This window comes from Salvelinus namaycush, chromosome 26 (genome assembly GCF_016432855.1).
Source record: "Salvelinus namaycush isolate Seneca chromosome 26, SaNama_1.0, whole genome shotgun sequence".
NCBI classification, from domain to species: Eukaryota; Metazoa; Chordata; class Actinopteri; order Salmoniformes; family Salmonidae; genus Salvelinus; species Salvelinus namaycush.
This window is the reverse complement of record NC_052332.1, coordinates 3,658,303-3,684,036: the sequence shown is the minus strand read 5'-3', so window position 1 is coordinate 3,684,036 and position 25,734 is coordinate 3,658,303. Positions and strand designations below refer to the sequence as shown.

Genomic DNA, 25,734 nt, shown 5'->3' with positions numbered 1-25,734 from the left:
TCCTTAAAATCCATTACTGTTAGCCGAAGTAGTTTGACACAACTTTAGAGTTCAACGTACAAAAAAGAACCCTGTTATTTATGCTCAGTCATGTACTTTTCATGAGTGCGTGTAAGGCATTACATTTACTTTAGATTAGATTAATTCATGGCTACTAGCAGTAGGTGTTATATATCGAGATAGCGATCTAGCTGAAGTGTTTTGAGTTTCCTCCACAGGTGGTGAATTGTCATATATATATTAACATTAGAAACTGCAAATAATACATTATGGCCTTTCTCTTGCATTTCAAAAATATATTTTGCCAGATCTAATGTTATATTCTCCTACATCAATTTCACATTTCCACAAACTTCAAAGTGTTCCCTTTCAAATGGTACCACAAATATGCATATCCTTGCTTCAGGTCCTGAGCTACAGGCAGTTAGATTAGGGTGTGTCGTTTTAGGCGAAAATTGAGAGAGGAAAAATAATAACACTTTTGATCACTCAATAGAGTGATCAGGGACGGTCATCAGTCTCTCATTCACAATTTGACAAGCACTTGATGTCTCATATTTCCCAGCTGCATCCCCTTTGTGTGGTCATAATCCCCCTAAAAAAAATGTATGCCTTTTGCAGCCAGTAGCCATTGTGCCCTAGGGCTGAATATAATTCCCTTCTCCCCACTGCATGCTGAAGCACCTCTCACTCACATGGCTCTGTCACATGATCGGGTCTTTCTCACAGGCTACAAGGGAAGAGACATCGGGGACACAACTACGAGCATCCTTTTCCAATTCCGATGCGCATATTGAAGATATTGGAAGAACTGTCCACATTTACTTTGTCAGCCAACAAGATGAGTAGGCCTAACGAACAGCAAAAGCATTAGGTCTATGTCAATCTACAATCCCCCATAGTATAAAAGTTGACCTATTCTATTCTGTGTGAGAAATACATATTCCAAACACAGTGGTGGGATGCGATTAATCCCAAATTATTACAACCACTAGCATAAAAAAAAATGTTTTAAGCAATGAGCCTGACACAACAGATGAGAACGTTTAGCTTAACATGTTGATAAACTACAATACCAGTCAAAAGATTGGACACACCTACTCATTCAAGGGTTTTTCTTTATTTGTACTATTTTTCTACATTGTAAAATGTAAAATAGTGAAGATATCAAAACTATGAAATAACACATATGGAATCATGTAGTAACCCCCCCCCCAAAAAATACAATTATATATATATTCTTCAAAGTAGCCACCCTTTGCATTGACAGCTCTGCAAACTCTTGGCATTCTCTCAACCAGCTGCATTAAGTAGTCCCCTGGAATGCATTTCAATTAACAGGTGTGCCTTGTTAAAAGTTAATTTGTGGAATTTATTTCCTTAATGTGTTTGAGCCAGTCAGTTGTGTTGTAACAAGGTAGGGGTGGAATACAGAAGATAGCCCTATTTGGTAAAAGACCAAGTCCATATTATGGCAAGAACAGCTCAAATAAGCAAAGAGAAACGACAGTCCATCATTACTTTAAGACATGGTCAGTCAATGCGGAAAATAACTTTAAACGTTTCTTCAAGTGTAGTCGCAAAAACCATCAAGCGCTATGATGAAACTGACTCTCATAAGGACTGCCACAGGAAGGAAGACCCAGAGTTACCTCTGCTGCAGAGTATAAATTCATTAGAGTTAACTGCACCTCAGATTTTAGCCCAAATAAATGCTTCAGAGTTCGAGTAACAGACACATCAACTGTTCAGAGGAGAACGCGTGTACCGGGCCTTCATGGTCGAATCGCTGCAAAGAAAACACTACCAAAGGACACCAAGAAGAAGAAGATACTTCATTGAGCCTAAAAACACGAGCAATGGACATTAGACCGGAGGAAATCTGTCTTTCTGTCTGATGAGTCTAAATGTAAGACTTTTGGTTCCAACCGCCGTGTCTTTGTGAATTCAAGGCACACTTAATCAGCATGGCTACCACAGCATTCTGCAGCCATCCCATCTGCTTGCGCTTAGTGGGACTATCATTTATTTTTCCAACAGGACAATGGCCCAAAACGCACCTCCAGGCCAAGAAGGAGAGTGATGGAGTGCTGCATCAGATGACCTGGCCTCCACAATCAACCCATGAGATAGTTTGGGATGAGTTGGACCGCAAAGTGAAGGAATAGCAGCCAACAAGTGCTCAATATGTGGGAACTCTTTCAAGACTGTTGGAAAAGCATTCCAGGTGAAGCTGGTTGAGAGAATGCCAAGAGTGTGCAAAGCTGTCAGGGTAAAAGGGTGGCTACTTTGAAGAATCTCAAATTTTGATTTGTTTAAACTTATGGCTGGGGGCAGTATTGAGTAGCTTGGATGAATAAGGTGCCCAGAGTAAACTGCCTGCTCCTCAGTCCCAGTTGCTAATATATGCATATATATATTAGTTTCTAAAACTGTTTGAATGATGTCTGTGAGTATAACAGAACTCATATGGCAGGCAAAAACCTGAGAAAAAATCCAACCAGGAAGTGGGAAATCTGAGGTTGGTCGTTTTTCAACTCATTCCCTATTGAAGATACAGTGGGATATTGGTCATGTTGCACTTCCTAAGGCTTCCACTAGATGTCAACAGTCTTTAGAACCTTTTCTGATGCTTCTACTGTGAAGTGGGGGCAAATGAGAGGGGAATGAGTCAGAGGTCTGGCAGAGAGCCACGAGCTCAGTCTGGCGCATTCACGTGAGAGCGAGCTCTGTTCCATCGCATTTCTGAAGACAAAGGAATTCTCCGGTTGGAACATTATTGAAGATTTATGTTAAAAACATCCTAAAGATTGATTCTATACATCGTTTGACATGTTTCTACGGACGGTAACGGAACTTTTTGACATTTCGTCTGCAACGCCTCGTGAGTTTTGATTTGTTTACCAAACGCGCTAACAAAAGTAGCTATTTGGACATAAATGATAAACATTATCGAACAAATCAAACATTTATTGTGGAACTGGGATTCCTGGGAGTGCATTCTGATGAAGATCATCAAAGGTAAGTGAATATTTATGTTATTTGACTCCTGTTGACTGCACAATATGGCGGATATCTTTTTGGCTTGATGGGTCTCTGAGCGCCGTACTCAGATTATTGCATGGTTATCTTTTTCCGTAAAGCTTTTTTGAAATCTGACACAGCGGTTGCATTAAGAAGAAGTGTATCTATATTTCCATGTATAACACTTGTATTTTCATCAACATTTATAATGAGTATTTCTGTAAATTGATGTGGCTCTCTGCAAAATCACCGGATGTTTTTGGAACTACTGAACATAACGCGCCAATGTATACTGAGATTTTTTTTATATAAATATGAACTTCACCGAACAAAACATACATGTATTGTGTAACATGAAGTCCTATGCGTGTCATCTGATGAAGATCATCAAAGGTTAGTGATTCATTTTATCTCTATTTCTGCTTTTTGTGACTCCTCTCTTTGGCTGGAAAAATGGCTGTGTTTTTCTGTGATTTGGCGGTGACCTAACATAATCGTTTGTGGCGCTTTCGCTGTAAAGCCTTTTTGAAATCTGACACTGTGGTGGGATTAACAAGATTACCTTTAAAATGGTATAAAATACTTGTATGTTTGAGGAATTTTAATTATGAGATGTCTGTTTGAATTTGGCGCCCTGCACTTTCACTGGCTGTTATCATACCGATCGCAGCCAAAAGAAGTTAACACTTTTTTGGTTACTACATGATTCCATATGTATTATTTCATCATTTTCATTTCTTCACTATTTTTCTACAATGTACAACTTTTGACTGGTACTGTATATATATATATATATGTATTTATGACATTCTCTTGCTACCGCTCCTTCACAGGTGCTAATCTCAATAAATTTGGGCGTAGCTGGACCTACCACCACTCATTGTCGGAGTCAGAATGCATTCGGCATCATGGCTGCAAGGAGGAGGATTCTTGTATGCAGTCTCAGTTCTTTGTCCGCACTGTGAACCAGTAGTTTCAATCTTGTTAATAAAATGAAACCGGATTCTGGGACGTCTCAGTGCGCAGTAATTTAGATTAGATTGAGCTACACCACAAGTATAAGAAAGTCTGTCAATTCTGTGTCACACAGCTCTTCTGTATGTTGTCAGTCCCTGATGTTGAAATAGAATGCATTGAAACACATTGTATTGAGATGAGGAAATGGCAACAGAGCTTTTTCAGCACACAAATAAACCTTTATTCTTGCTTCTGAAAGTAAACCACAATACAAAAGTGTCTGCTAAGAACAGACATGTAAATAAGTATCTATGGAATACAATGCAAGTGTCAGAGTGTAGATAAATATTTCTGAACAATAGTAAAACAGTGTGGTAGGAACAGAAATGTAAATAAAAGTAAAACTATGGAATAAAATGAAAGTGTCTAGTGTGACTCCTGAGATGTCTAAACAATAGAACATTTCACTGTGGTCCCAGTCGTTCGGGTCCATGTCTTCTTGAAATCATGCACGAACTCGTGCAGCTGGTGATCGAATTCCTCCCGGAGATTGGTCAAGAGTTCATCCATGAAATCAGCTGTAGCTGCCAGGACCCTGTGGAGAGTATGAAAAGAGGGGGGAAATTATAAGTGTCTGGAGAGCAGTGTGCATGGTGAGGAAGAAAGTAAACAGAAGAGAGGAAAGGGGATCAGAGTAAAGTCTGAAATTATTTGTGTTTATTTACCTCTGGGACAAGCTGGTGGCTTGGTGCATGACGTTCTCCAGATTTTGAGATGTCTTCAAACATTTGCAATGTCTTTACTAGTGATGTGTCTAGGACTGAGTCTGCAGCTCTTTTGTCCCTTCTCACACCCCTGCTACTACTGCTCTGTGGCATCGCTGAGGAGCAAGCCAGTGGAGTAGGTCTCCCTTCTCCTCAAACCCCTGTTGCTCTGTGGCGCCGCTGAGGAGCAAGCCAGTGGAGTAGGTCTCCGTTCTCCTCAAACCCCTGCTACTACTGTTGCTGCTCTGTGGCGCCGCTGAGGAGCAAGCCAGTGAAGTAGGTCTCCCTTCTCCTCAAACCCCTGCTACTACTGTTGCTGCTCTGTGGCGCCGCTGAGGAGCAAGCCAGTGGAGTAGGTCTCCCTTCTCCTCAAACCCCTGCTGCTCTGTGGCGCCGCTGAGGAGCAAGCCAGTGGAGTAGGTCTCCGTTCTCCTCAAACCCCTGCTACTACTGTTGTTGCTCTGTGGCGCCGCTGAGGAGCAAGCCAGTGAAGTAGGTCTCCCTTCTCCTCAAACCCCTGCTACTACTGTTGCTGCTCTGTGGCGCCGCTGAGGAGCAAGCCAGTGAAGTAGGTCTCCCTTCTCCTCAAACCCCTGCTACTACTGTTGCTGCTCTGTGGCGCCGCTGAGGAGCAAGCCAGTGGAGTAGGTCTTGGAGGTGGGCCCAAGATAGAGCTTCCCAGGTCCTGCATTGAGATCGTTTGTAATTCTGCACTGCAACTCAGTGCGGGAGATGGGCTGGCTGCAGAGGTAGTGCTTGGGGCCGGTGAACAGGCAGTACTGGGGCGCAGAGAACAAAACCAGGTGCCGTCTCCATTCACTGGTGTTTGTGCCTTGAAAAGAAAATGTAGAGGTCTATTTAGTACACATATCCAAAACATTAATGAACATCAAATATCATTAACCGAGACTACACCATTTGAAACGTTTGAGCAGAGTTGAGTATACCTGGCCTAACGTTAGCTACTCAACTCCGCTCAAACGTTCGCAACATTTACACTAGCTGGACCTTGCTACCAAACTTTGACTTGTCTTACCAATGTGGAAAGCTTATGATTTTCTTTCTATGACAAAATGTTTGATCAAAAGTTGAGTTGGTTGGCTTGCACAAGTATGCTGCTAAGCTAGCTAGACACTAGCCAGCCAAGTAGCTATCTCTAGCTGGCTAACTATTGTTAGCAAAACATGACTACTCTTTTTGTCGACAAATATAGAAAATACAACGTACCCCATCCTTTCGTGAAGACGGCACGTTGCTTTCAGTCTTACATGCTTCTCATGCCAGCAGCAACATTTCTGGAGTAGCCTTTCCAACCGCAACTCCACTGCAGACCTTGTTTCTTTTCCTTGACGAACTTGTTGCAAACCCTACTCCGCCTTTTCACAAGTGGTTGGGTCAGACCCCAGCTTCTCCCTCCACGAATTGGCATTTACATGCTGCTCTTTATATAATGCATGGCTAGAATCGTACTGGTAAAGGTACTTTTGTACCGCCTCGGTCAATCGATGCTCAAAGTTGTCGTTCGCCATGTTGAATCCACACCGAATCGACAAGAAGCAGAAACTCACGTCACCCCTACAGTTGACCAATCACGGAGGAAGAAAAAATGACTAGTGCCCGAACAGCCGACAAAACCCTAACCAAACTCCCAAATTTTGAAAAATGTCACAAAATGTCATCATAACCAAACTCTTTCAGTTGGGAAGCATGTGGCCACCTTTAGAAGGACAAGAGAGCCCCGAGTACCAGGCCATTAGCGACCTGATGATTGTTAGGGAGTTGGGTACATCCAACTCATGTCCAGAGTGCATAAGAGGAGATTCCCGTGACTCAGTCACATGGAATTTTACTGCAGTTATGACTCATGACTGCTGGTGTGGCAGTAATACGGTCACTACAACAGCCCATGGTAGGATTCATCTAGGTCTAACTATACTGAACAAAAATATAAAATGCAACAATTTCAAAGATTTCACTGAGTTACAGTTCATATAAGGAAATCAATTCATTAGGCCCTAATCTATGGATTTCACATGGCCGTCAGATGATCCCACAGGTGATAAAGCTGAATGTGGATGTCCTGGGCTGTCATGGTTACACGTGGTCTGCGGTTGTGAGGCCAGATGGACATCCTGCCAAAATCTCTAAAACAACATTGGAGGCAGCTTATGGTAGAGAAATGAATATAAAATTCTCTGGCAACAGCTCTGGTGGACATTCCTGCAGTTAGCATGCGAATTGCGCACCCCCTTAAAAACATCTGCGGCATTGTGTTTTGTGAAGAAAAAAAAGTCACTTTTTTTACACCCCCTTTCTCCCCAATTTCGATCGTCTCCTCGCTGTAACTCCCCAACGGGCTCGGAAGGCGAAGGTCAAGTCATGCGTCCTCCGAAACATGACCCGCCAAGCCACGCATCTTAACACCTGCTCACTTAATCCCGAAGCCAGCCGCATCAATGTGTCGGAGGAAACACCTTTCACCTGACGACCGAGGTCAGCCTGCAGGCGCCCGGCCCGCCACAAGGAGTCACTAGAGCGTGATGATCCAAGTAAAGCCCCCCCCGGCCAAACCATCCCCTAATCCGGACGACACTGGACCAATTTGTGCGCAGTCCTATGGGACTCCTGATCATGGCCGGTTGTGATACCGCCCGGGATCAAACCCGGGTCTGTGTGATGCCTCTAGCACCTCAGACCTCTCGGGAGGTCCTAAAACTTTCAAATTTGAAAGTGGCCTTATTGTCCCCAGCACAAGGTTCACCTGTGTAATGCTCATGCTGTTTAATCAGCTTCTTGATATGCCACACCTGTCACTAACAGGGACGTAAACAAATTTGTTCACAAAATTTGAGAGACAAGCTTTTTGTGCCTATGGAACACTTCTGGGATTTTTTTTTTGCTCATGAAACCAACACTTTACATGTTGTGTTTATATTTTTGTTTAGTGTATATCAAACATCTCTTTCTGGTGCTCCTTACATTCTGTTTGGGGCCTAACATTTAAGTCGGGAGCAGTGTGTGTTTGTGGGAGAGAGGGAGAGTGTCAAGGCTTTAACTGAAGAGTAGGTTTCATGCAGTGTTTTCCCCTTACTGGCACAATGCCATGCAGCTATGCATGTATATTCCTTCCTCCCATTCCATGTTGGCCTTTGCAAATATGAGCAAATTCGATGCAGTATTCTATTATATAGTGAACAGTGTAAAGTTAAATTCAATATGTGTTGTATTGAGTAGAAGTGTGACTATCAGTGACAGGTTTTAGTGTAGCACAAGTGCATTACGTTTAGAAAACGTGAACAAGCGTCCGGGGGACGGGACGAACAAGATGCTAGGCCACTGAATTTTTCCCCCTTAGTATCACAATACTACTCGATATCGTGATACTTGGCCTGGTATCGTATCATTACTCAAATGTTGGTATGGTGAGAACACTACTTACTTAACTAGCAAGTTAAACAGAGCAAAATTATTTTTTATACGCAGGGAAAAATATGCATAAGAAATATCATTCTGCGTTTTATAAACGTTGATCTAAAATGCTTCTTTCTTAATGTAATTTCAGCACACAGACTGATCTGTAGCTACTTTCACGGTTACTTTTCTTGGTGTAGCCAGCCTACTTTTATCTGCAAAATGCAAGATTAACCTTAAGCAAAACATTAGGAAATGTAGCTGGCAACATCCCTTCTGTGATCTACATTAGAAACATGATGGCCGTGCATTGTTGTTGCCAAAAAAGAGATGAAAAGGCTAAGCTCATTTACTTGTGTGGTTGCCAGCCAAATAGCGGTGAACTTCTGTTGCCATCTGATGAAAATGAAGCAATTTCTGATGAATGTGTTGCACTAATGGATTTCCTGTGAAAGGAAACTGTAGCTGCCCATCTATTGGAAGAAATAAATAAATAAAAAAACTTGACTTTCAATACACAGCTGGACTCACATGCTCCCGCTTTCTCCTGTTGTGCTTTTTACAAACACGTGACTGGCTCAACTGTTCTGGGGAACTACGATAAGCTTCATAATGTTAAATAATGTGACAGGTGAAATGAAGAATGCGATCTGCTCGGTCTAAAGTATTGCACAAGTTGACTGCAGGCATTTACTTAAAGTAGCTAAAAATATGACAATTTATTGAAAAACTTCCAAAAACAGTTTCAAATGGTATTGAAAAACCATCCCCAAATACCCCGGTATACTGCCCAAGCCTAATGCGACCAAAATCGTTGCACTTAAAAAGGCCATGTAATTTCATTAGACTGATCATGTCAAATAAGGGAGTATCCAATCATTCAGAATAGCATACAATAAATGTTTTTTTTTTTTTTTTAAAGAGCAGGGTGTCACACCACCAAGGGCTTCCAAGTTGCGTGCATGGAAACGCATAACTGGGAATTCCCCGAAAAAAGCTCAACAATGTCTAAGGGGGGTCACAGGTCTGTCAGCAACGCTCTATTAAATTTGGCCACTTCTTAAAGAGAGAGGAAGGGGGTCAAGACTTCACACTACATTTACTAACTGCCAAAGGGATTGGTCAGCGTCTAACATGAGCCAAAGGGAACACAAAAGTATCGGCACACAGCATCACCATCCAAAGAATGTATGAGAACAAAAGCCACATGCTGACATGATTGTAATTGTATTGTAACAGAGTGATGGCATGGGCATTTTGCAGACTTCGTACACAACTTGAACTTCATAGAAACACTCAAGAAGTTGTAATCAGAGCAATAAGGTCATTGCATCCAAAGGCTTTAAAATTGACAAAGGTTAGCCAATACCAAAGGCGTACTTACTGTAAACGGAGTTCTTTTGTCTGGGCCACGTGTTCAAATTTCATTAAAACATCTAACTGGGACATAGACATGTCTACTCCATGCCTGGTCCCCCACTACTAAGGCCAAGAAGCCACACAGTACGGACTCATACTATAGTTGGAAGTCAGCTGGCCTGTTTGGGCTCTCGTCAACTTTGAGCCCCGCACTGTAGTGGCAATAGGAAGACGTCAATATATAACACCACAATCCACTTCCGCTTGGCCGCCCGGCACTGAATAAATCTGCCCTGTCAGGGTTTCCACTCTGGCTGTTCAATATAACAAGTCGCATGCGGCTATTGCTGCTACTGCTGGGTAATGGGTTCAAGGCCCAATAAGAACACAGTAAAGGCTACAATCTACCCCACCAAAAAAATGGGTGGCAGCAAAGCAGTGCCACATTACAAATGCAGAATGATGCCCCTTTTTATACATTTTCAATGAGTTTGTGTGTGGAACGGAGCCTGTGTGCCTAGCAATGGTCAGGTAACTTTGCAGTCTATCACTTGACAAGTCCCCTTTTAGCAACACTAACGATGGCTAATTGGTTGACTGATTTCTGTGCAAGTCCACGGGCACAGATTGATTGGCTACACTGGAATGTCCATTTCGCGTTTTCAAACCTTAACAGGCTCTACTGATAAAAGGGAAAAACATTTCAAATGGTAGTAGTGAGACCTGGACTTTGAAGCGACAGGCACGAACTGACTGAATTTGAAAGCCTCCTCTGTGGCACACAGCGAAGGAAATAAAATAGAGCAAAAAGGGTCAGGAATCAGTGATGTTAATTGACTAGAACATAAGGCATGTGGACAATTATGTCATACTATGAGTATCAATTACAAGTAATTCTAAGATGGTAAAATAAGTTTAATATAGTCCATCTGCATACAATAGGGCTGCTCTTCCAACTACATGGCATTGGACTAATAGGATGCTACTTTTCATTAAAACCTTGGCTGTCTGGACACCGTGTCGCTCTCTTGATACCAATCGATGGGTAGGAGCATAGGAGGGGTTGGGCTTATTTTAATTTTCTAAAGTCTATAGAGGTCGACCGATTATGATTTTTCAATGCCGATACCGATTATTGGAGGACCAAAAAAAGGCGATACCGATTACAATTGGCCGATTTTTATGCATGCATGTATACACGCACACACACACACACACACATATACACATACAGTGGGGAGAACAAGGTCCTGGAGTGGCCTAGCCAGTCTCCAGACCTGAACCCAATAGAAAATCTTTGGAAGGAGATGAAAGTCCGTATTGCCCAGCGACAGCCCCAAAACCTGAAGGATCTGGAGAAGGTCTGTATGGAGGAGTGGGCCAAAATCCCTGCTGCAGTGTGTGCAAACCTGGTCAAGAACTACAGGAAACGTATGATCTCTGTAATTGCAAACAAAGGTTTCTGTACCAAATATTAAGTTCGGCTTTTCTGATGTATCAAATACTTATGTCATGCAATAAAATGCAAATGAATTACTTAAAAATCATACAATGTGATTTTCTGGATTTTTGTTTTAGATTCCGTCTCTCACAGTTGAAGTGTACCTATGATAAATATTACAGACCTCTACATGCTTTGTAAGTAGGAAAACCTGCAAAATCGGCAGTGTTTCAAATACTTGTTCTCCCCACTGTACATATATATATATATATATATAAAAAAAAATTGTCCTATTTTAATATCGGCATCTTCTTTTTTTGGCCCTCCAATAATTAATCATATATATATATATATATATATATGACAGTTACAACAATACTGAATGAACACTTATTTTAACTTAATATAATACATAAATAAAATCAATTGAGTCTCAAATAAACATGTTCAATTTGGTTTAAATAATGCAAAAACAGTGTTGGAGAAGAAAGTAACAGTGCAGTATGTGCCATGTAAAAGAGCTAACGTTTAAGTTCCTTGCTCAGAACATATGAAAGCTGGTGGTTCCTTTTAACATGAGTCTTCAATATTCCCAGTTAAGAAGTTTTAGGTTGTAGTTATTATAGGACACTCTATATCACTTGTATTTCATATACCTTTGACTATTGGATGTTCTTATAGGCATTTTAGTATTGCCAGCCTAATCACGGGAGTTGATAGGCTTGAAGTCATAAACAGCGCTGTGCTTCAAGCATTGCCAAGAGCTGCTGGCAAATGCAGTAAAGTGCTGTTTGAATGCTTACGAGCCTGCTGCTGCCTACCACCGCTCAGTCCGACTGCTCTATGAAAGCATAGACTTAATTATAATAAACACATAAATACGAGCCTTAGGTCATTAATATGGTCAAAACCGGAAACTATCATTGCAAAAACAAAACGTTTATTCTTTCAGTGAAATACAGAACCGTTCCATATTTTATCAAACGGCTGGCAACATTAAGTCTAAATATTGCTGTTACATTGCACAACCTTCAATGTTGTCATAATTATGTAAAATATAAAATCGGGCAAATTAATTATGGTCTTTACATAGTTCGCAACGAGCCAGGCGGCCCAACCTGCTGCATACACCCTGACTCTGCTTGCACAGAGCGCAAGAGAAGTGACACAATTTCCCTAGTTAATATGGCCTGCTAACATGCATTTATTGTAACTACATATGCACGTTTTAAAAAATATACTTGTGTATTTATTTTGTGTATTGGTGTTTATGGTTAGGTACATTTGTGCAACGTAAGTGCTTTTTCCGTAAATGCGCTTTTGTTAATTCATCACCCGTTTGGCGAAGTTGAAGTAGGCTGTGATTCGACGATAAATGAACAGGCACCGCATTGATTATATGCAACGCAGGACAAGCTAGTTAACCTAGTAATATCAACCATGTGTAGTTTGATTGTTTTTTTTATAAGATAAGTTTAATGCTAGCTAGCAACTTACCTTGGCTCATTGAAGCCACAAGGTCCTTTTGATGCTGCACCCGCGTAACAGGTGGTCAGCCTGTCATGCAGTCTCCTCGTGGATTGCAATGTAAATCGGCCATAGTCGGCGTCCAAAAAGGCCGATTACCGATTGTTATGAACTTGAAATCGGCCATGCCGATTAAAAATCGGTCTACCTCTAGTCTATGAAACAGAAAACGCTAAGCTTCGGCTTAAGCCTTCTGTGCATACATGCAGAAAAATGTCAATATTTACAGGCCTAGTCAAAGCAAAATACGACGCGTTAAAGTACATTTTACCAGTGTCCGGTTACTGACAACTGCCGATGTACAAATGCAGGCATTTGGCCAAAAATACCACATGTTCAACTGATGCCGCAAGGACAAAAATGGTGACAAGTTCAACAATATGCTGACTAAGGCCCTGTTTGGAATAGTAGAAAACGCGTCCTCGCTTTTTTGAAGTAAATGCACATCTGGAAAGAGTTGGATTGGTGAAATCAGTATAGGATGGACACCTTCCTTCACTTATTCAATCACATATAGATCAGTCATTAACCTACTTCAAGAAAGGGAGGAAAGAGGGATGTGTTCATACATTCAAAACAGGATGTCAAAATGTCTATGGTAATGTGTTGTGCTGCTGGGACACATATCAAAGCTGGGAAAAGGAGACGACCGCAGATCGATCAGTATAAACCAATAGTGGAAACTAAGGAGGGGAGGTTGCACTACTATAGTAGGAAACTGACTAGCATAGATTTTCAGTCTGGGTATGAATTAACCATACCTCCTCATGTAGTCTATTATATACTGGGTCACAAGAGCATGGCACACAATTTCCCACAAAGGACACAGTCAAAGCTAACATGTTGCGGGTTGTTGCTTTATGAGTTCATCATGCTAAATATACTGTTCCACATGTCTTATGAAGATCATAACTGTGTACTCTACATACAAGCCGTAAGGCGTACAGTTCCAAAAAGCACATGGGGACAGTCTCCACCCATACCTGCAGTTAGAACGGACACCACAAGAACATGACAGAAAAAAATATTACCCAAAATGTAGGGATTGAGAGGACATTGATGGAATGTGGGAAAAAATCACATCTGGAGATATGGAGGCCAAGACAGTTAAACTTGAGCGTCCTCCCGTGTGTCCGTCTGGAATGGCCCCCGCCTCCTTACCATGATGTCTGAGACATAACAGACCCTGGAATGTCAACATGGCATGCGGCCTTCCGTTGTTTTTCTTTCATCTTCCAATAAGTTGAACAGAACGATAAGGAAAGCTCAGGGCTGGCATGCCATCTCAATGCCAGGCGCATGCCAGGGGAATGGTGTCAATGCTTAGCGGTAATGCTCTGTAATTGAGAGCTATGTTTGTGGTATTATATGGGGCGTGTTTCAGATAGAGAAGGATTTCCGTAGATTTGCTGACCAAATGAAAGGGCTGACATTGTGGACACTAGCCAGTGTGCCTGGGATTGCTTTGTCATGGTAAAGTGTGAAAGACTGCATCTGTACTCAGCTAAACCAAAAGGCTACTAGACATTAAAATAATATACATTTTAAACAATCAGTGTCAAAATGTCAGATAATCCTGTCTTAAGGTACTCTAAATTAACTATTTGAGAAAGTAATATTAGAAGTTGTCTAACATCAAAGCTGGAAGTGGGTGTGTCTTGACCGACCACATCAAAAGCCAAGTAATATTTCTTCAAGCCAATAACAAATGCCAATAGAAAAAACTTACAGCATAGCGTAACCAAAGCAACAATGATTTGAGTGACTAAGTATGAGTAGTGTACATCAGATGGCGTACATCAGAACAGATAGATGAGCGGCGAGATCAAAGATGTTTTCTTTCTATCCTCTTGGCTCCAAGAGACCTGCACACACACTGGGAGACAGGGAAAGTTTCTTGGAAATAGGTCAACCAGAGGGCTGGTGAATACAGTTGAAGTCGGAAGTTTACATACACCTGAGCCAAAAACATTTTAAAAACTCAGTTTTTCACCATTTCTGACATTTAATCCTAGTAAAAATTGACTGTTTTAGGTCAGTTAGGATCACCACTTTATCTTAAGAATGTGAAATGTCAGAATAATGAGAATTATGTATTTCAGCTTTTAATTTCTTTCATCACATTCCCAGTGGGTCAGAAGTGTACATGCACTCAATTAGTATTTGGTAGCATTGCCTTCAAATTGTTTAACTTGGGTCAAACTTTTCGGGTAGCCTTCCACAAGCTTTCCACAATAAGTTGGGTGAATTTTGGCCCATTCCTCCTGAAAGAGCTGGTGTAACAGTCAGGTTCGTAGGCCTCCTTGTAACACACTTTTCAGTTCTGCCCACACATTTTTTATGGAATTGAGGTCAGGGCGTTGTGATGGCCACTCTAATACCTTGACTTTGTTGTCTTTAAGCTGTTTTGCCACAACTTTGGAAGTATGCTTGGGGTCATTGTCCATTTGGAAGACACATTTGCGACCAAATCTCCTGACTGATGTCTTGAGATGGCGCTTCAATATATACACAATTTTCCTCCCTCATGATGCCATCTATTTTGTGAAATGCACCAGTCCCTCCTGCAGCAAAGCACCACCACATGATGTAGCCACCCCCGTGCTTCACGATTGGGATGGTGTTCTTCGGCTTGCAAGCATCCCCCTTTTTCCTCCAAACATAACGATGGTCATTATGGCCAAACAGTTGCATTTTTGTTTCATCAGACCAGAGGACATTTCTCCAAAAAGTACAATCTTTGTCCCAATGTACAGTTGCAAACCGTAGTCTGGCTTTGGAGCAGTGGCTTCTTCCTTGCTGAGCGGCCTCTCAGGTTGTCGATATAGGACTCGTTTTACTGTGGATATAGATACTTTTGTACCCATTTCCTCCTGCATCTTCACAAGGTCCTTTGCTGCTGTTCTGTGATTGATTTGCAGTTTTCGCACCAAAGTACGTTCATCTGTAGGAGACAGAACGCGTCTCCTTCCTGAGCAGTATGACGGCTGCGTGGTCCCATGGTGTTTATACTTTTGGAAATTGCTCCCAAGGATGAACTACACTTGTGGAGGTCTACAATTTTTTTTCTGGGGTCTTGGTTGATTTCTTTTGATTTCCCCATGATGTCAAGCAAAGAGGCACTGAGTTTGAAGGTAGGCCTTGAAATACATCTACGGGTACACCTCCAATTGACTCAAATTATATCAATTAGCCTATCAGAAGCTTCTAAAGCCATGACATCATATTCTGGAAGTTTCCAATCTGTTTAATGGCACAGTCAACTTAGTGTATGTAAACTTCTGACCCACTGGAATTGTGATACAGTGAATTATAAGTGAAATAATCTGTCTGTAAACAATTGTTGGAAAATGTAATTGTGTCATGCACAAAGTAGAAGTCCAAACCGACTTGCCAAAACTATAGTTTGTTAACAAGACATTTGTGGAGTGGTTGGAAAACGAGTTAATGACTCCAACCTAAGTATGTAAACTTCCGACTTCAACTGTATATGTTTTCAGGGATACCTGTAACTATTAAAAATCTGTCTAGTCAGACCATTACTCTGTTCCAGCTGGCTGATAGGCGTTATTAGATAGGTACTGTTTGGCGTACCGCAGAGAATTCTCAACCAACCTTAGCTTGTTGATACTTCCTCAAGTACAGACGTGAAAAACACCACATTTCTCCAAAACGTCCATGTTTAGTTGCAGGGGTTTCCTTTGAATTTAGAAAATGCTCCATTAAATTAGTTTTGCGCCATAAAGTAATCCAACAATGTGTACGCCATCTTGTCTATTTCAAATCTTCTCTCACTGATTGAGACTGGTGGGTGTCCACCCAAAAGTGCAGCATGTCATGATGATAGTCACCTGTCTTGGTCAATGTCAGAGCAGTTTACCGATCGCTGCACCTGTACACAGCCCATCTGTAAATAGCTCATCCAACCAAATACTTACCTCATCCCCATATTTGTTCATTTTTCTGCTCTTTTGCACACCAGTATTTCTACTTGCACATCCTCATCTGCACATATCACTCCAGTGTAAATTGCTAAATTATAATTACTTCGCCACTATGGTCTATTTATTGCCTTCACTTGCACACACTGTATACTGATTTTTATATTGTGTTATTGGCTGTACGTTTGTTTATACCATGTGTAACTCTGTTGTTTTTGTCGCACTGCTTTGCTTTATCTTGGCCAGGTCGCAGTTGTATTTGGGGGTGACCAGTGAGATATACCTGCATGCTACAGGTGGGTGCTGCTATGGTGACCAGTGAGCTGTGATAAGGAGGGGCTTTACCTAGCAGAGACTTGTAGATGACCTGGAGCCAGTGGGTTTGGCGACGAGTACGAAGCGAGGGCCAGCCAACGAGTGTACAGGTCGCAGCGGTGGGTAGTATATGGGGATTTGGTGACAAAACGGATGGCAATGTGATAGACTGCATCCAATTTGTTAAGTAGAGTGTTGGAGGCTATTTTGTAAATGACATTGCCGAAGTCGAGGATCGGTAGGATGGTATGTTTGGCAGCATGAGTGAAGGAGGCTTTGTTGCGAAATAGGAAGCCGATTCTAGATTTAATTTTGGATTGGAAATGTTTAATGTGAGTCTGGAATGAGAGTTTACAGTCTAACCAGACACCTAGGTATTTGTAGTTGTCCACATATTCTAAGTCAGAACCGTCCAGAGTAGTGATGCTGGACGGGCAGGCAGCGATCGGTTGAAGAGCATGCATTTAGTTTTACTTGCGTTTAAGAGCAGTTGGAGGCCACGGAAGGAGAGTTGTATGGCATTGAAGCTCGTCTGGAGGTTAGTTAACAAAGTGTCCAAGGAAGGGCCAGAGGACCAAAGAACCACCAGCAGCAAGAGCGACATCATCATACAAAAGTTACTTAAATCCAAAATGGTTCTCTAGTAAATTAGTAAGAATGTCTCACCCCATTTTCAAGAATGGCCGTTTTCCCTTTATTCAGATTACAACCGCTCACGTTCGGTTATTTGAAAACAACATAATAGGTAATAGTTATTTTTTTTTAAACAATCATTTTAAAGTTGGTTGCAACTTCAATTTAATCCACCTGAAAAGACAGAACAAAAAATACAACAAGCATTGTGGTTAAAGTCAAATATACTAATTGATTAAAACCCCCTAATTTTTCGATAATTTAAAGAATTTTTGTGAATAATATCATAAATAGGACTGGTGGCGTTTTGCCACCATGGCACATGATTTATGAATTGACAGGCAAAACATTGGATTCAAAACTTCGAATTTATCAATATAAATGATTATACAAAATTCTTGCAACCAATAGAATGTTTTATATATGGGGGATATAATCTTCCCAGCTCTAAGATTTTGCTGTGAGGAGACAGAGTCATTAGATGACTTATTTTGGTATTGTCCATATGTAGCTCGTTTTTGGTCACAGGTCCAGGAACGGCTAAAGAATTGCAACATTTTCCTAGAACTAACGCTGCAGACAGCAATACTGGGTGATTTGAAAAGTCATAGTCAAATCGATCAATAATATAATAATTAGTTTAGCAAAAATGTTTCTTTAATTTACAATCTGTAGAAGCTATGAGAACAGAAAAGTTCAGAACTTTTGTGAAGCATCCCAGCACAGTAGAAAAATATATGGAATATAGAAATCCAAAAATGGATGGTGTTAAGAGATAGATGGGATGGGTTGAATGGAGCTGAAGGGTGGGACTAATAACAAGATAACCAACGTATAACATACAGGGTCTGTAAAATGTATATAGGTTCAGAACTTTTGTGAAATAGCACAGTTACAAATAGAAGTCAAACTGGATGGACATCAGAAATAGAGGAAGGACTAAAAACAAACAAAATATAACAATTGTAAAAACGATTGTCTGTAAAATGTGTATAAACCGAAGTATTATTGTTCATTAGTTTACTCCAATTTGGGGGGGGGGGGGGGGGTTCGGGGAATGAAAAAATATATATAAACAAATAAAAATAAAGCTAACGTAACAAAATGTGAAAAAAGTCACGGGGTCTGAATACATTCCGAAGGCAATGTAAATCCATTATTTATTTTAGACTTGTCTTTAGAAACATGATATCAAAAACTTGTAGTCGATTTCAGAAGAACAGAATAGCATACTCTGAGTTGTCCTTATGTTAGGCCCTGATCTGGGTATGGGCTACACTAGTTCATTTAGCAAAGATTTGCTTAGAATTCCATGGCATTATTTTTATAGTATGAAGAATACAATTGAACAAAGCTGAATAAAATAGAGGATATTTTCTCCAAACAATTCAAATCAAAGTTTATTTGTCACATGCGCCGAATACAACAGGTGTCGACCTTACAGTGAAATGCTTACTTACAGACTCTAACCAATAGTGCAAAAAAGGTGTTAGGTGAACAATAGGTAAGTAAAGAAATAAAACAGTATAAAGACAGGCTATATACAGTAGCGAGGCTATAAAAGTAGCGAGGCTACATACAGACACCGGTTAGTCAGGCTGATTGAGGTAGTATGTAGATATGGTTAAATTGACTATGCATATATGATGAACAGAGAGTAGAATTAGCTTAAGAGAGGGGTTGGCGGGTGGGGCACAATGCAGATACCCCGGTTAGCCAATGTGCGGGAGCACTGGTTGGTCGGCCCAATTGAGGTAGTATGTACATGAATGTATAGTTAAAGTGATTATGCATATATGATAAACAGAGAGTAGCAGCAGCGTAAAAAGAGGGTTTGGGGGGGGTTGGGGGGCACACAATGCAAATAGTCCAGGTAGCCATTTGATTACCTGTTCAGGAGTCTTATGGCTTGGGGGTAAAAACTGTTGAGAAGCCTTTTTGTCCTAGACTTGACACTCCGGTACCGCTTGCCATGCGGTAGTAGAGAGAACAGTCTATGACTGGGGTGGCTGGGGTCTTTGACAATTTTTAGGGCCTTCCTCTGATACCGCCTGGTGTAGAGGTCCTGGGTGGCATGCAGCTTAGCCCCAGTGATGTACTGGGCCGTACGCACTACCCTCTGTAGTGCTTTGCGGTCAGAGGCCGAGCAATTGCCGTACCAGTCAGTGATGCAACCAGTCAGGATGCTCTCGATGTTGCAGCTGTAGAACCTTTTAATGATCTCAGGACCCATGCCAAATCTTTTTAGTTGCTTGAGGGGGAATAGGCTTTGTCGTGTCCTCTTCACAACTGTCTTGGTGTGTTTGGACCATTTTAGTTTGTTGTTAATGTGGACACCGAGGAACTTGAAGCTCTCAACCTGCTCCACTACAGCCCCGTCGATGAGAATGGGGGCGTGCTCGGTCCTCCTTTTCCTGTAGTCCACAATAATCTCCTTAGTCTTGGCTACGTTGAGGGATAGGTTGTTATTCTGGCACCACACGGCCAGGTCTCGGACCTCCTCCCTATAGGCTGTCTCGTCGTTGTCTGTGATCGGGCCTATCACTGTTGTGTCGTCTGCAAACTTAATGATGGAGTCGTGCCTGGCCATGCGGGAGTGCGCACATGCGACTATTTTGTGTTGAGCGGTTAACAAAGAAACAATTAATTTTGAGTTATTTCTGTAACTTTAGATGTGATACAAACATCGGTCTATATGTCTTGATTTTTAATACATTCTAAGGCTGCATGATGCGACTAATGATGATTTGAAAAAAGTCACATGCGGCCGTTGTGCCCTTGGGCTGAATATAATAATTTGAATTCCCTTCTCCCTGCGTGCTGCGAAGCACCTCTCACTCGGCTCTCCGTCACATGATCGGGTCTTTCTCACAGGCTATAAGTGAAGACAGACACAGCATCCCGCAACTGCGCGCGTCCTTATCTAATGCCGAAGTGCATATTGAAGACAATGGAACAACTGTCCACATTTACTTTTTGTCACCCTACAAGATGAGTAGGCCTAACAAACAGCAAAAGCACTAGCCTATGTCAATCTACTATCCCCCATAGTACAAAAGTTGACCATTCTATTCTGTGTGAAGAATAAATATCCCAAACAGTGTGGGACAGTTGTGGGATGCGATAGCTCCCAAATAAATACAACCACTAGCATAAAAAAAAAACTTTTTTACGTAATGAGGCTGATGCAAATGATCAGAACATTTGGCTTAAAATGTTGATAAACTATTAGGCTATTTCTTCACATTATAAGCTCAGCAATGCACACACGGCAGTAGGATAAAAGCGTGAACGTTCCATTAGCGGGGGGTAAAAAAATCAAAATTGACATCAAATGTGATTATCCATCTAATGCTTTTATTATAAAACATTTTTAAATGGTGAAAATTACCTTCCCCAAACTTGAAAATCAAGTTCACAAGTGATAGGCTAATATTGTCACGCACCACACAATTCTTGATTTAATCTAGATCTTTAAATATACTAAATAACATGTGATATTTGTTTTGATTTAGAATGGACCATTATCATGCACCAAATGAACCATGGGAAAAAAGGTGCATCTATGCACTTAAAATGCGAATGGAGGATGCTTTCCCCATGGTTAATTGTCATGCCAGCCAGGTATGCTATACTCCTGTTGTAAAGAGAAGCAATGTGCTTAATATTAGGAAAGTTTAGAAATAAATATAGTAGGCCTAGCCTATAGAAAGCTGATGGGATCCTCTTTTTAATAGAGGCCATCACTCTGTTTTCTCACCAATTGCATAGCCGATAGAAATGTCGCGCAACATGAGCTCATGGGCTCTCATGAAGTGTTTGATTAGATTTGATAACATTTGCATTGATTTCAGAGTGATTAGAGGGACAATAAGAGTGCTGAGTACCAGGCAGTTAGCAAGTTTGGGTGGCTACTAATAACCATCTGAGCTTGGAGAAGCCTAATTAGCGCACCTAAACGGTTATGTGAAATTTGACTGCCTTCATGACCCGTGACCGCCAGTGTGGCAGTAATACGGTCACCTTAACAGCCCTAACCACAGGTGGACTCCAATCAAGTTGTAGAAACATCAAGGATGATCAATGGAAACAGGATGCACCTGAGCTCAATTGAGTCTCATAGCAAAGGGTCTGAATACCTATTTTAATTTAAAACATTTGCAAAAATGTTTAAAAAAAACGATTTTTGCTTTGTCATTATGGAGTATTGTGTGTGAGGAGGTAAAAAAGATGTAATACATTTTAGAATATAGCTCTAACGTAACAAAATGTGGAAAGGGAGAAGGGGGTCTGAATATTTCCCAAATGCACGGTATTTCCATGAAACTAATATCAAAAATTTGGCATGCAGACGCAGCTGACATTTCACTGGTGAATGATAATTGTTCACGTTTTACAAGTGACTGATGATGCCATGGCCCATTTAGAAGTTAGGCATGCCTAACTTAGTTACATTGTTTTTTTACCAGGTAAGTTGACTGAGAACATATTCTCATTAACAGCAACAACCTGGGGAATAGTTACAGGGGTGAGGAGGGGGATGAATGAGCCAATTATAAGCTGGGGATGATTAGGTGACCGTGATGGTATGAGGGCCAGATGGAGAATTTAGCCAGAACACCAGGGTTAACAACCCTACTCTTATGATAAGTGCCATGGGATCTTTAGTGACCACAAAGAGTCAGGACACCCGTTTAACGTCCCATCCGAAAGACGGCAACCTACACAGGGCAATGTCCCCAATCACTGTCCTGGGGCATTGGGATATTGTTTTAGACCAGAGGAAAGGGTGCCTCCTACTGGCCCTCCAACACCACTCCCAGCAGCATGTGTGTGGGCATAGGCAGATGTTGCAATTGGAGGATGTATTGTATCCATATTCTATAATGGTATATTCATCAATAGACTACAACTGTCAGTACAAACTTTGAGGGGGTGAAGCAAAATCTTTTTAATAATGTAGCCTACACTGTCCCACAAAATCATCTTGTTGTCAGCATTTGGGTATTTTAAATGTGGTCCCCCTACTCAAGTGGGAACTGTCAGATACAGACATATTGCTAGGTAAACATATGTTTTTGCTATGGCCTAGGTAAAACATCCTATTGTTTGTCAATTCCTGTAGTGACTATTTCCTACTTTGTAAAAAAAGCGTTCACTCTGGTTTACTGAACTGTGCGTTCTCTGCGCTGCTTAATCTGATATCCAAATTAGAGGTTGACAGATGTGTAAAAAAATTATAATAATTAATAAATTAAAAAAATAAAATTTACATTTTTTAAATGTAAAAAAAAAAATAACAAAAATAAAATAAATTTAAAAAAAATCGGCATTGGCCGATTAATTAGGGCCGATTTCAAGTTTTCATAAGAATTGGTAATCAAGCTTTTTTGGACGAGGATTACGGCCGATTACATTGCAATCCACGAGGAGACTGCGTGGCAGGCTGACCACCTGTTACGCGAGTGCAGCGTCAAACGGACCTTGTGGCTGCAATGAGCCAAGGTAAGTTGCTAGCTAGCATTAAACTTGTCTTATAAAAAAAACTAACTACACATAGTTGATGATATTACTACTTTAGCTAGCGTCACATATATGCGTTGCATATAATCAATGCGGTGCCTGTTCATTTATCATCAAATCACAGCCTACTTCAACTTCCCCAAACGGGTGATGATTTAACAAAAGCGCATTAGCAAAAAAAAGCACAATCGTTGCACAAATGTACCTAACCATAAACATCAATGCCTTTCTTAAAATCAATACACAAGTATATATTTTTTAACCCTGCATATTTAGTTACAATAAATTAATGTTAGCAGTCAGTATTAACTAGGGAAATTGTGTCACTTCTCTTGCGCTCTGTGCAAGCAGAGTCAGGGTATATGCAACAGTTTGGGCCGCCTGGCTCGTTGCGAACTGTGTGAAGACCATTTCTTCCTAACAAAGACTTAATTAATTTGACAGAATTTTACTTAATTATGACATTGAAGGTTGTGCAATGTATCCGGAATTTAGAATTAGGGTTGCCACCCGTTCGATAAAATACGGAACGGTTCCGTATTTCAAAGAATAAACGTTTTGTTTTCAAAATGATAGTTTCCGTTTTGACCATATTTCCCTGTTTGGGATAGGGGGCAGCATTTTCACGTTCGGATGAAAAGCGTGCCCAGAGTAAACTCGTATTTCTGTGTGTTTATTATATTATAATTAAGTCTATGATTTGATAGAGCAGCCTGACTGAGCGGTGGTAGGCAGCAGCAGGCTCGTAAGCATTCATTCAAACAGCACTTTACTGCAATGCTTGAAGCACAGCGCTGTTTATGACTTCAAGCCTAATCAACTCCCGAGATTAGGCTGGCAATACTAAAATGCCTATAAGAACATCCAATAGTCAAAGGTATATGAAATACAAGTGATATAGAGAGAAATAGTTGACGCGTCATAATTCCTATAATAACTACAACCTAATACTTCTTAATGGGGAATATTGAAGAACTGGGAATATTGAACCATCAGCTTTCATATGTTCTAATGTTCTGCGCAAGGAACTTAAACGTAGCATTTTTACATGGCACATACTGCGCTTTTACTTTCTTCTCAAACACTGTTTTTGCATTATTTAAACCAAATTGAACATGTTTCATTATTTATTTGAGACTAAATAGATTTTATTTTTGTATTACGTTAAAATAAGTATTCATTGTTCATTCAGTATTGTTGTAATTGTCATTATTACAAATATATAAATAAGAATTGGCTGATTAATCGGTATCGGCTTTTTTTAGTCCTCCAATAATCGTTATCGGAGTTGAAAAATCATAATCAGTCGACCTCTAATCCAAATGTTACCACACTATTCAAGTTCCACGAATACGTGTATCCTATTCACATGAGTTTCTATCGAAGAATGCGCAAAACTCCTTTTCACACATTGACGTCTCACCAATGTTGCCAATTTAGCCATCATTTTAAACAAGCGCAATAAAATGAGCAAAAGAGACTGCAAAATGAGCCACGAAACAATATAGGATTGACCGCAACAATGTCAAAATTACAACTAAATACAGAAAGCTGGCTAGCAAAAAGAAAGTTGCTTTCAAGACAACTGGGAAATCGGAAGAAAAAAAACGAGATCGAATCATGACGTCGGTGATCTTCAGATCGGAAAGTCTTAGCTCTGGAAAGAGGCCCGGGTTTCCCGCCTCGGAATTCCGAGTTGTTTGACCATTCAAACACATTTTCCCAGTCAGAGCTCCTTTTTCCCCCAGTTGTCATGAACGCACGGAAGTCGGAAATTTCGCAGTTCCCAGTTGTTTTGAACGTGGCATCTGTCCAAGCAGATTGCTCTAGCATCCGTTTCAAAAACATAAATTCGCGGTTGCTTACCTTGTCAAGTTCGTCGTGCAGCTCCGAAAGGGTGGGTCTTATCAGCTTGTCCCCCAGCGGAGCAGCACTTTGCCGGTAGAAATCAATGTTAGGCACAGCATCGATGGTGTTGTGGCCAAAAGTCCTCAGGTAATAGGTGTTTGTATGGGTGTCGTAGTGGTAGTGATGCTGGCCTCCTGTCGAAGAATGCAGGCTGCCCTCGCTCATTACGGTGTCCCCATTCTGGAAACCTTCAGCGGGCACTACTTCTGGTGGGCTCGCTCCACTGGGATCCATAAAGTTCACCACTCGGAACCGGCCTTTGGCCTCACCACCCGCCGCTGGCTCCGAACCTTCGGGGTTGGCTTTGTCCCCAGCTACGAGCGTGGAATCCGAGCTGGGCGTTTTATCAGCGGCGCTGGCTGCTTCAGCCACTAGGTCCACCTGGAACCGACTCGGGCTGGGTGTCGGGCCGGCGGGCTTCAAACCTGTATCCACGGTCAGTCCCTCATTTTCTGGCGCCTGGTTCTCTTCCTGAGCGGGAGGCGTGGAGGATGGCGCTGACATTGCAAATATTACTGATGAATGGACGAGCTTGCAGAGACAACCCTAGCTAGCTAAATGTCCAGCACAACTCGTGTACAATAGCAAAGCTACACTGCTGCTAAACCCAAGTTCTTTCCGACATCAAGTTAGTCAGCGAACACTCCTGATACCACCCAAGTGGTGGAAGACCGTCTGGATATTCGCTCCAACAGAAACGCGGTGCATCCGAATTGAGAAAAGGTAGTCCACAGACATGCGGAGAGCTACGAATGGAGAAGGGTGGCTTGCTAGTTGCCTCACTAACGTTATATACACTACAAAAAAAAGCGAGAAAAAGGCATCAACTTTCAGCCAAGGCTAACGCGTCTTCAAAACGCTTCACGGTCCTCTCGCTTTCAGCACACTTGTACGAAAGCGAATAAAATCCGCGGTGTTATGTTTTCGGTGC

At 41.3% G+C, this 25,734-nt stretch overlaps 1 protein-coding gene across 1 annotated transcript in view; it reads right to left on the bottom strand.

Moving 5' to 3' along the window:
* The window catches only part of LOC120021256 (solute carrier family 12 member 2-like), a 90,710-nt gene extending 65,403 nt beyond the window's left edge, over positions 1-25,307 (bottom strand). The window contains exon 1 of the mRNA XM_038964927.1: positions 24,762-25,307. Within this exon, the coding sequence (XP_038820855.1) occupies positions 24,762-25,307 (546 nt within the window). The remainder of the gene's footprint in view (positions 1-24,761) is intronic.
* Positions 25,308-25,734: the final 427 nt, after the last annotated feature.